Source organism: Eurypyga helias, unplaced genomic scaffold (genome assembly GCF_000690775.1).
Source record: "Eurypyga helias isolate BGI_N326 unplaced genomic scaffold, ASM69077v1 scaffold7313, whole genome shotgun sequence".
In the NCBI taxonomy this organism is placed as follows: Eukaryota; Metazoa; Chordata; class Aves; order Eurypygiformes; family Eurypygidae; genus Eurypyga; species Eurypyga helias.
The window spans coordinates 7,970-22,373 of NW_010243098.1; the positions used below are offsets into that span (position 1 = coordinate 7,970).

Below are 14,404 nucleotides of genomic sequence, written 5' to 3' on the forward strand. Positions count from 1 at the left end.
GTTTTTGGTCTGGTTGGGCTTCAGTTTCTTCAGCGGGATCCGCGTCTCCCCAATGAACTCGTTGTGGCGGAACTTGTCTTCGTCACAGACCGAGATCCTGCAACAAGCACAGGGTGAGCAGGGCTGATGGGGAGGGGGCAGGCAATGGCACGAGGGAAGGGGCTGCCCCGTCACACTGCAGGTCCCTCAGTGAGGGGGTGAGTTCGGGGACACCGTTCCCCAGGCCAGTGACCAGGCACCTCCCTCGCAGGCATCTGGAGAGCATCAATCCGCTGCTACAGCCCGACCAGGGCAGCTCAGGGTGTTTTCACTGAGATACCCAACATCCTGGTCTGCCCCACAGCCGAGACCTGAGGGTGCAGGGATGGAGGATGGGCCAGGACTGGGGAAGCAGAGGGATGTGGGAGGGGAAGGCTGCACTACATCCTGACTCCCAGCTCCATCACACAGCCCCCCATGCAGAGCTCCCTGCCAGGCCCCACAGCCACCATGGCCATCTCCCCGGCTCAGTCCCCATCCGCGGGATGGATGACACCCTGATGGGGATTGGGGTCCTTCCAGGGAAACGCTCACGAACCCTGACCATCACAACCCTGCGGTCTAACACACGTCCCATCCCACACGCTGTTGGAAAAGCAACCCGAGGTCTCAACCATCCTAATGGCTCTTCCATTAAAACATCGATGTCATTGGTGACTAAAACTATTCTGAGCCACCACCAGCCCAGCTGCACCCTGCCCGGCTGAGGAGGCTCTCCCTAAACTCGGACTGTGTGGCTGGGGGAAGCGTGCCTCCTCGCAGGAGGTGTCCCGCGGCGCTGGGGACCTGGCTGCCTGGTCTGGGACATGGAGGGGGTCCTCCACCTCCTCTCCCATCACGCAGACAAGACTGGCAGGGATCTGCAGACCCCGCCTGCGAAAGGCATCACACCTCGGCCAAGCGAAGCTCTCCCAGCCCCGTCAGGGTCCTGAGCAGGGCCTGGCCCTGGGATGCACCCTGTGACCGCAGCCTGCGTCCGAGGGCAGTGACTGCGGTGCTGAGCGAAGGCTGTTTTCCGTGCAAAAGCTATAAATGCCTTTCCCTGAGCTGGCAGCTAATGAGTCATTTCTCTGCTGCTTCCCAGCCCGCTCTGAACGTCAGGAGAGACGACAGAAGAGCAAAGTTAGTGCTTGCAGGGAGCCTCTGCTCGCAGCTCCTGAAATCCCAGAGAGGGGCTGGGGGGGTGGTGGCTCCTGAAAATCACAGATGAGGGACCGGCCATCCCCCCGCAGTGCTGCCTGGAGCTGGGGACAGGGAAAGCTATCCTGTCCCTCTCTGAAGGGAGCATCCCAAATCCCGCACCACCACCAGAGCCAGGCAGGGCCCAGCTGTGCTCCCCATCCATAAAGGAAAGGTGTTTCCCTTCCCTTCTCTCATTTCTCCCCTTTTTTAAATTTCCTTAGTGTCTTCTTGTCCTGTTGCTGCCTGAGTTTTTCTGTCTCTCTCACCCACTCCCCTTGGTTCCCATTTCTCAGGAACACCTCTGCCTACAGGGACCACGCTCTGCCTTGCCGGGTTTCTACAAGCGGGACCTATTCAGGAAGGGATAAAAGTAATTAAAGATAAATAGTGCCCTGAGATCCCACCTCAGAATAATTAATTGCACACCGCGCCTGTGGCCTGCGCAGCACCTGGATGGTTTATCCGTGGATGATTTATCCATGGATGGTTTGACCACCCTCAAGCTCGCAAGGGATTAACAAGCCACGGGGATGGCTCAGTCACGCGGCACAAGGACCATCAGCGCTGGGGAGCAGCAGAGAAAGGGGGTTTGGAAAAAAAAAATACAAGTGGGAAGACGGGGAATGCTGCTCTCCAGAAAACCGTAGCTGGATGCAGCGTTACTATAGATACCCGCAAAAAAACCCACCCCACCGCAACAGTAAAATCCTCAAAGAGAATCTCGAATGCAGGCACAGTTTTTCCTATTTCCCTTCCTCCTCTCGCCTCCCCTTTCAAGAACAAAACCGAAAAAGGAGCAGCAGCAGCTCCAGACAAGAAGCGGCACTTGCCAGGCGTGCACAGCCCCACACCCATCCGGGCAAAGCTCTGGGGAGGGAAAGCAGGCGCAGGTGGGAAGGCTGGGCTGGAGAGGAGCGGAGCGTGGCACTCCCAAGGCGCTGACAGACAAGGGTCTGTGCTTGCAGCCGGCCGTCTCCCGCAGCCTCGGCAGGGCTTGGTGCCAGTTTTACCTCTTAACACCAGGAGCAACAAGATCCTATGGATGCCCCATCCCTGGAAGTGTCCAAGGTCAGGCTGGATGAGGCTTGGAGCAACCTGGTCTAGTGGAAGGTGTCCCTGCCCATGGCAGGGGGGTTGGAACTGGGTGGGCTTTAAGGTCCCTTCCAACCCAAACCATTCTGTGATTCCGTGATCTTCCCCAACAATGCTGAGATACACCCCAGAAGCACAAGATACCACACGTAATGTCCTACTGGCTGTGAAACCCCAGAGCACCCGGGACGAGCAGAAGCTCAGGAGGAAAATGGCTGGAAAACGTCAGTGGTGGTGGCAGGGAGAAGCTGGAGAGCCCCAAGGAAACCCATTCCACTGCCAGGTCTCTCCCAGCCCTATTCTCCCTCTGGCATCTCTCCACCTCTCAGGTGGGTCCCCACATTTGGTGCCCATCTCTGTGTGATGCCCAGAAGTGGTTCAGAATTTCACATCAGCCCCCCCCAGTTCCTCAGACTCAGTCCCTTTGGCTGGCCAGGACTCATCTTCACCGGGATGTTATTCCAAACTCGGGCAGGCTGGCAGTGCACCGGCCCCATAAGTGAAGGCAGCTCCAGCCCCCACCCTTCCTTTGGAAACAGGCATCGTGGAATTACACCGGCTTGAATTTTTATCCAGAGAAATGGATGCGTTGGAATTTTTATGCCTTGGGCTAGAAAGTCCAACAAGCAGGGAGGGATGCCTCCGCCAGCCGCACTCACCTGCCATCCCGAGCCCTTTAACTCGAACATCACCCCCCCTACACCGCTCTTTACTAAACCCAATCCCTTGAGCTCAGCTTTTGATTCGACAACTCCCACGGAAGGGTCGCGATTTTTAAGTTAAGGGCTGTGCAAACCACCTCGGAAGAAAACGAAGCGGCAAGTGAACAATCACTGCTCATTAAACTTCTCCCTCCTACTCAGCCCTGGGTTAGAGCCCTGACTCACCGCGCAGCACAAGCCACCCTGCTCCGCTGACTCACGGCTTCTGCTCGCACACACGTTCCTCCGGCCTCTTCTCCGTGCGGAAAAGGGGAGAACTGGGGGTCCACGAGGACCCTCCTCCACCACACACATGCAGGTAACAGGCGGCAGAGCCTGAAGACGCATCTCCTGTATCTAAGATCCCTTATGGTCCCTATAGCAACTTGGGGAGGTTCTTGATGGAGGAGCGGACGCCCCGGAGATGCCCGCTTGGCTGAAGGACAACGACGGCATGGAGTGAAAATAGAAAAAGGCAGCATCCTGGGACTATCCAGCTCTCCCAAAACCAAAAGCAGCGCTGGGCTCCATCACAAAATGCCTCAGAGTCTGAGCGCAGAAATCACAGTAGAAGTCAGATGAAATTAGGCAGTTCTGGAGCAAAACTCACTCAGCGCTTCTGGAGTGAAGCAATTTGGGACCCCAAATCTCTAAGTGTCTGCAGTATGCCTATTAGACCTGATCAAACGCTATTTTCTGAATAATATATTTAATGAGTCATGATGTTTGTCAAACACATGATTAAACAAAGAATTCCTGGCATTCGTGGGCTAGCTGAGTATCATATGAATAATGCATCGCTTCGCCAATATATCTGGGTATGAATAATTGTATCCAATATCTGGCCAGCCCTGATATTTATTATGAATACAATCTATTTATTGCATATTACATGTATTATTTAAATGTCGGCGATTGTATTCTGCCTATTCCCATTTCCCCTGCAGCGTTTCTCTGCCTCCTCCCACCACACACCCCATGACCAGAGACCACGGCCGTGCTCGGACCGCAGACGGGGAGCAGCGGGGACGGGGACTGGGGAGCGCAGGGTGGGATTCACTCCTGGGGCTGGCAGGGAACCTGCCCCCAGACCCAGCCACTCCGACCAGGAGTCCAGTGGCTCCGCATGTGCCTTCTCTCAGGATGGTGGGTGGTTTCACTGCTGCTAAGGCTTGGGCTAGACTCACGGATATTTAATTCAATGAATGGATGAGACCTTTCAAGATCCTCCCACCTGCTGTGTTTCATGAAATCTGAAGTATCTGATGTTTTTTGAGGGGGTTGATTCATTAACAAAATCCTGCTTGCCAGTGCAATTAGCTGGGTTGCCCTCGCCTCTCCTTCTCCCGTGGGGGGTGGCCCTGCCTGGGGAGCTGAACCTCACCAGCTCCTGGCACTTGGGTCCATCACACCAAAGTCATCCGACCACCACGCAGGGACCAGGGGCAGCCTGTCAGGGCACAGCGTGGGGCTGGGGGTCTCGGGAAGAGGGGGTCTGTTCATCCGCTCTCCAGGAGGCAGAGGATGCCCCTACTCCAGCCCCTGCGATAAGGCAAATGCCACTCGTCCCCCCAGGAGGGCTGCAGGCACCAGCAGTGCCCCATGCCAACGCCGACCCACCAGCCCATGCTGGACACATCCCACCAGGAGCCCAGGGAAGATTTTGAGGTCCTTTTCCAGCCTCTGCACCGCATCGCACGCTCCCCAGGCAGCGGGGAAGCGAAGGCTGGCAGCAGCTTTGATCTCCACCATTCTTTTTACATTAAAGAGACTTTGCAATCGCGTTCCCCTGCCCTTCCCCGAATCTCAGCACCAAGGAGGCACCCGGGGAAGGATCACCTCCCAGACCGAGGGGAGCATCACCCATGCTCTTTCAACTGCCTACAGCTGCCTTGCAGGAGCCTCGCCTGATGAGCGCAAGGAAAGCCAGCATCCCCGCAGCTTTGAAGTCGGCTTTTCCTGGAGGAGGAGGAGGTACTTTGTGGAGACAATGAGCGGGCGAAGCGAAGCACTGAAGGCTGGACAATACGCAGCACAGGAGATGCTGCCGGCAGTAAGCAGCAGCGGGAGGGCGAAGGGTCATTGCCACTGGTGTTATGGAGAGGCTCACTGAGGAGAAACAGCTCAGTCCACACCAAAATAAAAAAATCCGCTGAGCCCCACCTGCCAAGGACCCCAGCCCATCCATCCTTCCTCACATAAACCAAAGATCTCTTCCCAGCCAGGCAGGGAGGACACAATTTACCGGGTATCCAAATGAGGGGGTGCAACATTTCCCAGCCTTGCATCCTTCTAACTGATTAAATTACCCAGGTCTGAAAAGAAGAAATTCCAAGCAAGGAATTAAAATAAAAGATGGATTTTGCTACCTTGTGGCTGGTTTGTGAGAAGTCTCATCTCATCTAAGCCTGCCTCGGGATAAATAAAACCTCCTTTGCCAACACCTTCAACCACAGAGAGAGAGAAGAGAGGGGGCTGGGGAATTGTTCCTAAGGAAAATGAAGAGCACTTGCAAGTTAAGGGATGGAGCTGGGGTGCTCAGGAGCTTTGTTTTAGCAGAGAAATTCCCTGGGCCATAGGCAAGAGTTTGCATTCCCACCTGGAATGCTGTCAAACCCACAGCACACTGTTTTCAGAGATGGGACTAGGAAACGTTATTCCATTTAAACCTTTACAAACCAGCCTGCGTGTGGGATGTCTTTTAAAGGGATCAGAGTCCCGATGAGAAATTTTTTTTGGGTCCACACAAGAGAAGAGGCTGAAAAGCACCTGGGAAGACCCACTGCAGCCTGAGGAAGAGACAACCCACTCGACAGGCGACAGCCCTGTGGCTTAGGTGCCAGCTGGGAAACCACCCAAAAGCCTGTTTCTTTAATTCTTCTCTAGAGTCACCTCCAGGTAAAACCAAAGCCACAAGCCTCAGCCCTACAGCAAACTCCACTTCATAAGCTTCTCCGCCTTTCCACTCGCACAACCTTCCCAGGGAGACGGCAGAGCCACCTGAGCCTTGGATATTCCTCTCCATGCGGAGAGGATTTGGATTCTTAATTATCACCTAATTCCCTGGGAAGGAAACCTCAGGTGGGAAGCGCGGTGCTCATGCGGAGAGCTGGAGAGCCCAGCGTGCCCCAGCCTGGGAACCTCCCTGCAAAGAGGCAGCTCCGAGGGGTGCGAAGGCACGCGATGGATGGCTCTGATGGCAGCTGGAGATGCCAAACCTGGCGATACTGCCCCGCATGAGCAGATGAAGCTTTGCAGGGAGTTTCATTCCTCGGAGAGCGCCCGGCTGGGAACGTGCACGGGGCAATTGCACGGCAGGCGAGCCCACGGCTTCCCTCGCCTCCACAGAAAGGTGCCCTTTGAAGCTGGTTTGGGTAACTGGCCATTAACTGACATTGCCAACAATCTCCTGAGCTGCCCGTGGAGTCCCCAGGTCAGAAACGCTGTCTCCGTTCAGCCACATCCCCCCGCAGAGCAAAAGGTCCCTGCGCATCACCCCTGGATCCTGGAAGTGGGGTGCAGGGATCTGTGCATGGCATTTAGCTTTGGAGGGGACCCAAGGAGCCCCATGTGCTGAGCCCTGTGGCCACACTCAGCTCCCTGTAAAGCATCCACAGCACCCAGGCTGGAGCACGCGAGCGGGAATGTGCTAATGAGGGATTTCTGTGGGGAGAAGGACAAATCCAACCTGGGCCACGCACACATTTCTGCATGTCCCCTTGCCACTGAGCCTCCCAGGAGCGGGTGAGCGCAGCCCATCCCCAGGGGGAAGCAGCTAGCAGGGCCCTGAAAGGGTGGGGGTCAAGCCCTTCTGCTCCCTGGCACCTTTCAGCAAACAACTCAGCCGAACATCTCTCTACAAACAGATTTCCATGCTCGAAGAAGCTGAAAACTTCAAAGCCTGGAGTGGAAAAAAAATACTGACCAATAATAATAATAATAAAACAGAGGCTTTCCAGCCTGCAGTGCTTTCAGCATGACTAATATTTTCCATGTGAAAAATAATCCATGGCGCTAAATTTCTCATCTCTATGCACATTGCAGACAACAGGTAGGCTCTGCCCAAATTCACCTCTGAGCGGGAACTTTTATAAGGCAGCTTTGCGCTCTCATCCTATGGGAAATAGTAAATTCCCAGGGTATCTGCAAATAAGGAGAGTCAGATTCCAGCCATGGAGCTGACAAAGCCCAGAGTCCTCGGAGCAGGATGCAAAATCCTCCTTTGTTTGACAGCTCTTACAGCAAATCCTCCTGCATCGTGGTCCCAGATCAGAGCGGTGATGGAGCGGCTGCAGGATCCGTCTGCAGGCTCCAGGTCACCCCCTGCCCTCACCCAGGGGGGATGGTGGCCCAGACAACGAAAAGCCTTGCATTCGCAGGAGTCTGCCCCCTGGCAAAGCATCACTTCCAAGCTCACGTGGCCCCACACGCTGCCCCTGCCCACCTCCAGCCTCACGCACCGTCTCCCAGCCCCTGGGAGATGCTGTATGCGCAGAGACTGAACCAAACCGAGAGAATAGAATAAATACATACAAATGCTCTTCATTTAGTCTGACAATAATTCACAGATGCCTCCAGCTTTCTTCCAAAAAGCTCAGCCTCATAAGAGGCTCAGAGGTTTCCGGGGGAGGATTTCTCAGCAAGACATGACCGCAAAGCCTTAACGTGTGCCCATGAGAGCTGGGCATGAGGAGGTTAAAACCAAATCACACCATTTCTGCAGGCAGGAGCCCAGTGAGAGAGCGATGGAGTTAATGACAAAGCAGGACCACGTTCCTCACCGGCTATTCCAGCCCAGGCTTCCCATAAATCAAGCATCGATCACCGCAGGGGTGATGGATGCATGCAGGGCATGTGCACAAGCTACAGGCTTTGGGGTAATAACTGCCACGAGCAGCTGCCAGAACCATCCTGAGGAGCTGGGAGGTGGGGTGCCTGTGAGCATTCCCGGGAAATCATCACTGGGATGGGGAAGGATGCTTGGGGTGGGCCCAAGGGAAGGGACACGCATCCCCGGCACGAGGCTCAGCCCCCCGCTCACCCCCCCAGGGCCCTACCGCAGGGTCTTGCGGATCATGTCCTCATCGGTGATGCCGTAGTAGGTGAGCGTCTCGTTCCAGGTGGGGTTCAGCGTGTTGCGCAGCGTTTTGGTTCTCAGCTTGTTTGCCTGGAAAAGCAAAGGAGATGGTGGTCAGTGGGACCCAGCCCCCAGCAATCATGGGAGGGAGGAAGGGAGAAAAGGAAGCGTATTGTGGAGGTGAAGGGGCAATTGGTGCTGTCACCCCTCTGTCCCAGCGCCATAACCTAGCTGGTCCTTGATGGAGTGGCCCAAATCCACCCCAACCGCAACGATAACGAGAGGGGCAGAGTCACGGCAACTCGCTCATTTGCAAAGCAATCCCACCCTGCATCCCGCCTGCTGGAAACAGCCAGCGAAATGGGAATCTTGGCAGAGTGCAGCAAGGGGACAGGGATTTCATTTATGCAGCCAGAGAGAGAGAGATGGAAAAAGAATGTCTTTTCAGGTTCATTAAAAAATACCAACTTGCTGTTCTGGCTGTTTATTTGCATTCCCGCTCCCAGCACAGCTCCTGGTCCTCCCTGACTCAAAATAACTTCCTTGATACGCATTTTGTTAGCACTGGCAACTCCTTCCAGCACCACAGCTCTGCAGAGCGGGAGGCCGGGGGTGTCATTCCCGCCATGGATGGGGCAACCTGGCACACACCCACCCCCCTCCCCAGGTCAGGGGATGTTCGCCTTCTTACCCCCTGAGCCACCTGAGTCTGCCAGGGACAGAAGCTGCAAGCTTCAGATGGGGGCTTCTCCACCAGCCCTCCCAGCCTGGGACAGTCTGGCAGAGCAGCAATTTTCCCTCTAATTGGGCGCAAATTCAGAAAATTCAATCCCTGCCTCAGACAGTGCTGGGCATAAGGAACTCTCAGGAAATCAGTACTTCAGTGTTGTCTCCTGCATCTTTATGGGAAGCTGCTGCATTCCCCACCTTTGGTTCTCCAGCCTGGAGCTACGGGCAAGCAGGGTATGAGGCAGGGTGTGAAGCACAGAGCTTGTGTTTGCAGCTGGGGGGGACTTTTCGCAAGGGCCTGTAGTGACAGGACAAGGGGGAACGGGGTTAAATTGAAAGTGGGGAGATTTAGATTAGATACCAGGAAGAAGTTCTTCGCAGAGAGGGTGGTGAGGCACTGGGACAGGTTGCCCAGAGAAGCTGTGGATGCCCCATCCCTGGAAGTGTCCAAGGCCAGGCTGGATGAGGCTTGGAGCAACCTGGTCTAGTGGAAGGTGTCCCTGCCCATGGCAGGGAGTGGGACTGAGGGAACTTTAAGGTCCCTTCCAACCCAAACCATTCCATGATTCTGTGAAGGAGACCTCAGACCAGTGCTCTCATTTAAGGACTGCTGTCGCCATTGATTTAGTACCTTGTTATTTCATACCTTGCCTTACATCTTTCCCAACTTTGTAAAGTTGCTTTGAACAAGGCACTTTGTTGTACCAGGTTTCATCCAACACCCATTTTATCTCCTTCCTTGGAGATACGGTGGCCACCACATCAGGCTCCAGCTCAAGAGAGGGAGCATAAAGCCTGCTGGGGGGTGACAAAGACAGCAGGGACAGCGCCCTGATGGCATCCACTGCCTGCTCAGACCCACTGGGGCCTGATCCTGGGGCTCTGGGAGCTCAGGAATGGAAGTGGGTTTAGCCAAGGGAGTACCACAATAGGCATCACCCAGCAGCCAATGCTGCTCTGGGCAAAGGGTCCAAATTAAACCAGAGGAACTGAGCTCTGAGCAAGCCTTTTTCTCCCATCCAGAATGACTTCATAGTAACTAACCCACGTGGAGACCTCGGCATGAGGGTGAACACATGCCACCCTGCATCCCACGGCTCTGGCCTGGGCTCTGCCACTGCTGCCTAAAGCCCAGGGACAGAAACACCCGAGGGACTGGGGGAGTGTCCTGCTGCTGGAATGACTGTGCAGAAACATCCAGCCCAGGACATATCCCCCCTCCTCAATCTGCTCACCTCTCCCAGAGCAGATTTGGGCAGTGCTGTTTGGAAACCAGGCACCCAGACAGAGCAGCCACAGAAGCAGAGGGATGTGGGGGCAAGGAGCGGGTCCCCCCACAGCCGCTCCAGCTTGTAGAGTCTGCAGCTCCTGCGCTCTCCTCGGCGCAGAGCTTCCCTCCCGCCTCTCTGGTCTCCATCACCTCCAGCAGAAATGCTAATCAATGCATTTGCAAAACATGGAAATGACAGATAATATCGCTGATGAAAGCGCTCCTGGCTCTCCTATTTCCAGCAGAACTTGAAATGTGGTTAAAAACTCCCTCTACCGCCCTGAACATTACGAATTAATTCAACTGAACCGTAACAAGTAAATATACCTCCCCCAAAAAGGTCTTTCCTTTAGTGTAAAATAAGAGTGCAATTAATATTCATAACACACACATTTAGCATTTAAATTCAACATCCCCATCAGTTACACCAAGCTCTCACTACACATCAATATCTTTAATTACTCTTCTCTCCAGCAAGCGCTGAACCTAAGTAGATGGAAATATTTCCCTTACGACTTATACTCTGCTTTATTATGATCTGAGGGGTTTTAAATGCAAATGGGGGGAAAAAAAAGGGAGCTGGTTTGTTTATAGCTCCGGATCGTTTCACTCGGTGGCTTACGGGGGCTTCTTGAGCACGGTGTTCACACCCCGCTGCTCCCAAGGGTGAGGAGTCAGGGCTGGCACTCGGCTCCTGGGCAGTGGTTTATCGGAGAGGCACTTGCTAACCCCTGCAAGGTTGTTTTTAGCCCCAATTCTTATCCCCTGTGGCCACGCTCTCCTGCTCACCCAATTGACTGGAGAGTCTGGCTGCAGCAACTAGCAGCCCTTGGTCAACAGCTTCTCCCTGGTGAACCTCCCAGGTCTGATTTCAAAGGGAAAGGCGCAGCCCCAGGAAGGGAAGGAGGAGAGAAAGGGTGTCTCACCTTGCTGGCTCCAGGCAGCAAGTGCAATTTGACGTAGGGATCGGCCAAACCATTATGGTCCATCGGCTTCAGGCCCTGGAGAGGAAACAGCAAAAAGCAGGAGTCAGGACAAGGGTGAGACGCTGGGTAGGCAGGGCGGCCTCGCTGAGCCCGTCTCCTGATGCCCATCTCCCCGGGACGCTGTTGGTCCATGGAGCAATTGCAGTTTCCCCGGGATCGGGGAAGGAGGAGAGCGTGGTTGGTGCAGGATGCGTGCTGCGCAGCAGAAGCCGAGCACACTCCGCATCCAAACGTCACCTGCGGCGTGTGCCGGGAGGAGCTGCGGGAAAGCTTCTCATCCACCCTCGGCATCGGCCACAGAGCACCTCTCTGCTCTTCCAGCGGCTGACTCTGACACCCTGATTGCAATTAGTTTGGGGGTTAAGTAAATCAGCGCAGTGACTTTCAACGTTTAAAATTAGAGGGTTTTGTCATTTAATAATTGCTTATGAGCAAACATACACCTCTGCTGTTGCGGCGTTACTTTGAAGTGCTCCCAGAGGGTGTGATAGCACCTACCTACTCCTCGATATTAAGACGCAGCTGAAGGAAGAACAGCTTTCAGGCCAGCGGGATGCTGTGCCAGCCGACTGCCGCCGCGTTTGCAGGGAAATCGGGGGGTACCGGAGCACAGACACAAGGAAACACTCGCCGTGGCCATTCCTGATGGATTTTTTACGGCTCTTAAAGGATGATGTGGATCATGTTTGTTATAGAGACGCTCTGGAGCTGATCCTGCTTTGGGCAGAGGGAGGAGACAAGCCTGCTGTTCTTCTAAACGGCTGAAAACTATCCAAGGGTGATGCACAAACCCAGCCCAAAGCCATCCCTGCACTGACTGCATGGAAACAAACTCCATGGGGTAGAGAAGCAATACAGGAGCATGAAAAACGGAGCCTAATTTTTACCCGTCCTGAGTGGAAATGGCTACAGCACAGAAGTCCTTGGATTATTTCCAGCCTGGCTGCGGGATCCCTGCAGGAGTTATTTCTAGGCTGTCTGAAGGCAATCCTCTGCCTGGATCCAAGGAGGGTTCCTCTGCAGAGGTACCCATCCAAGCTGGGCTCCAACCCGGGCATGGAGACCAGGCTGGGCGATGCTAAGGACTCAGCGTGCCCTTGGTGTGATGAGCATTCGGTGCCCGGGATTAACGAGCGTGTGGAGCAGCCAGGGACCCACGTGGCAGAGGAGCATATGGGCTGCTGGCGGAAAGGCTGCGTGCCACGAAAATGTCACAGTCGAGGCCTGGGTTTGGGCAAATCAAGGGGAAATGCTTGACCAAACCACTCCCATACTTTACACGTATGAAATAATGACCCAGCTTACCCCACGGCAGCAAGGTCAGCCCCTCGGGACGCGTCCCACCCCTCCCTGATTTACACAACTCGGTTGAGGGTCCGAGCTGCTCCTGACCTTGGTGAGGGCTCTGCTTCGGAGCCGAGCGCGCTGCCCCAGGGCAAGGGAGACCAAATGGTGCCCCACAAAGAGGATTTGGCTTCTCAAGCAGAGCCAAAAGGATAAAAATATCAGCAGCGAATGCAGGCTGAACGGCTCTGCTCTAACTGCAGTGCCCTGGTGATGTCCCCGGGCCAGCGGCAGAGGAAGGTGATGGTATCAGCTGTGGCTCCACAGGCAGAAAGGGCAGCAAGGGGCTGGGCTGGTCCCCAGGCTGCCAGGGAGAGGATCCGGCTGGCTGGGCACACCAACTGCTCACAGCCCGGCAAAGCGAAGGCTCCCAACCTGCCCGACGCTGCGCGGCAAATGAAATCAGAAGCAAGCAAGCAAATTCCCATGAAAACAGAAGGAGAAAGACAGGCAGCTCTGTAATTCACCCATCAATTCAGTTCAATTAAATTACCTTCTGAGCAGGCTATTAAAGGCTTTTTTAATAGATGTGCTATGGAAGATGGAGTGACAGGAGCCTGGAAAATGGCTTCTAATGTCACGTCTACCTCCCTCCCATGTCACTCGATCTGAGTTTGCCGCAGGACTGAATTTAACGTGGGAGCAGCCCCGAGGCTCTGTCTCCCAAAGGTGCTCCCTTGGGAGCTCACTCCTCCCAGGGATCCACAGGGTGACCAGCACCGTTGCTTCCCCTGCGCAGAGGCACCTCCAGCCTCAAGCTGCTCCATGGGAGCTGAGAGGCAGAGGAGGACCACAGGGCTTGTACACGGGGGCAGAGTCCACTCAGCACAACCCCGGCTCCAACCGGCACTCCTGCTAGGACCAAGTTATGGTGCTGTGCATCACGGCACGGGAGATAAAGCCAAGGCTGAGTTCCAACCTTTCCCTTCCTCTACCCTACCCCAAAGTCCCTGCTGCAATCCTACAGAGAGCGACAGCCCCGCTGCATCCCAGCCTCTGCCAGCTGCTCCCCATGCCAGTGACATTTAGCTAATCAATAGGATTTAATTACGAGTTGGGTTAATCGGACTGCCGATTAACGCCACGCTAGAGGGCGGATGACAGGAGATGGATTCATTCTATCATTCACCCCACAACGAGCTGCCTGCCTGGTAAGAAGACACCCCGCTGCCCAAAAACCACCCTGGATACCTCTTCCCAGGCCAAGGCATCCCCTTCCGAAATGGGGCCAACTCTGCGCTTCCACCTTGACAGCCCAGAGGAGACACACAGCTTCGAGACAGGAATTCCCCACAGTGATAAATATTTATGGGTAAATCCATGCTCAGTGCAGACCTCCAGCACTACTTGGGTTTGGCTGGAAGTGGGGGGAGCATCCAAATGCTTGGCAGGGTGGAAACTCCCAGGGAGCAGCCAGCAGCGCAGGGAGAGCAGCCCATGTAACGGGGAGCTGCCTGCACAGCCACCTGAGGCTCGCCTAGGGCATCTTCCTCCCAAAAGCTGGAGACCTATGGAGCTACAGGATAGCACAGCCCCACAGCATCTGCGCTGCCTCACACCCCTATAGATGACACTATAGCAGGATGTTATCTCGCTCCATGCAGCAGACTGGGCTTTGCAGAACTGAGCAGAAAACGAGACCCTCACCCAAGGTGAGGGTCTGGAGACACAGAGCCTGATGCCTGCATGTTAATCGTGTCATTCTCTATCACATTTTATAGGAGGGGTGATGCCCAGCGCAGCCCAGCCATTGCCCACACACGATGGAATGGACTAACATAACCCTGGGAAAGCGCTCGGTGCTCACACACGCAGCAGGCAGCAAGGGGAGAGCCCTCCTGCTCCTGCAGTCCAAAAACAGGCTCCCACACTGCCCTGATTTATTCTCCCATCGATCCGAGCTGAGCTGCAACGTGCCTGAATTCAGCCGCGCCTGCAGTATGAACGGCAGGCTACGGGCAGGGCTGCTGCCGAGACCCAAAGC

General features: G+C 55.0%; 1 protein-coding gene across 1 annotated transcript in view; it reads right to left on the reverse strand.

Moving 5' to 3' along the window:
* The window catches only part of DOC2B (double C2-like domains, beta), a gene marked incomplete at its 5' end in the record, with an annotated part of 33,655 nt that overhangs the window by 3,698 nt on the left and 15,553 nt on the right, over positions 1 to 14,404 (reverse strand). Inside the window, 3 exons of the mRNA XM_010149280.1 lie at positions 1 to 97; positions 8,072 to 8,181; positions 11,017 to 11,091. The exon at positions 1 to 97 is cut by the window's left edge and continues 7 nt beyond it. Coding sequence (XP_010147582.1) covers positions 1 to 97; positions 8,072 to 8,181; positions 11,017 to 11,091 — 282 coding nt within the window. The remainder of the gene's footprint in view (positions 98 to 8,071; positions 8,182 to 11,016; positions 11,092 to 14,404) is intronic.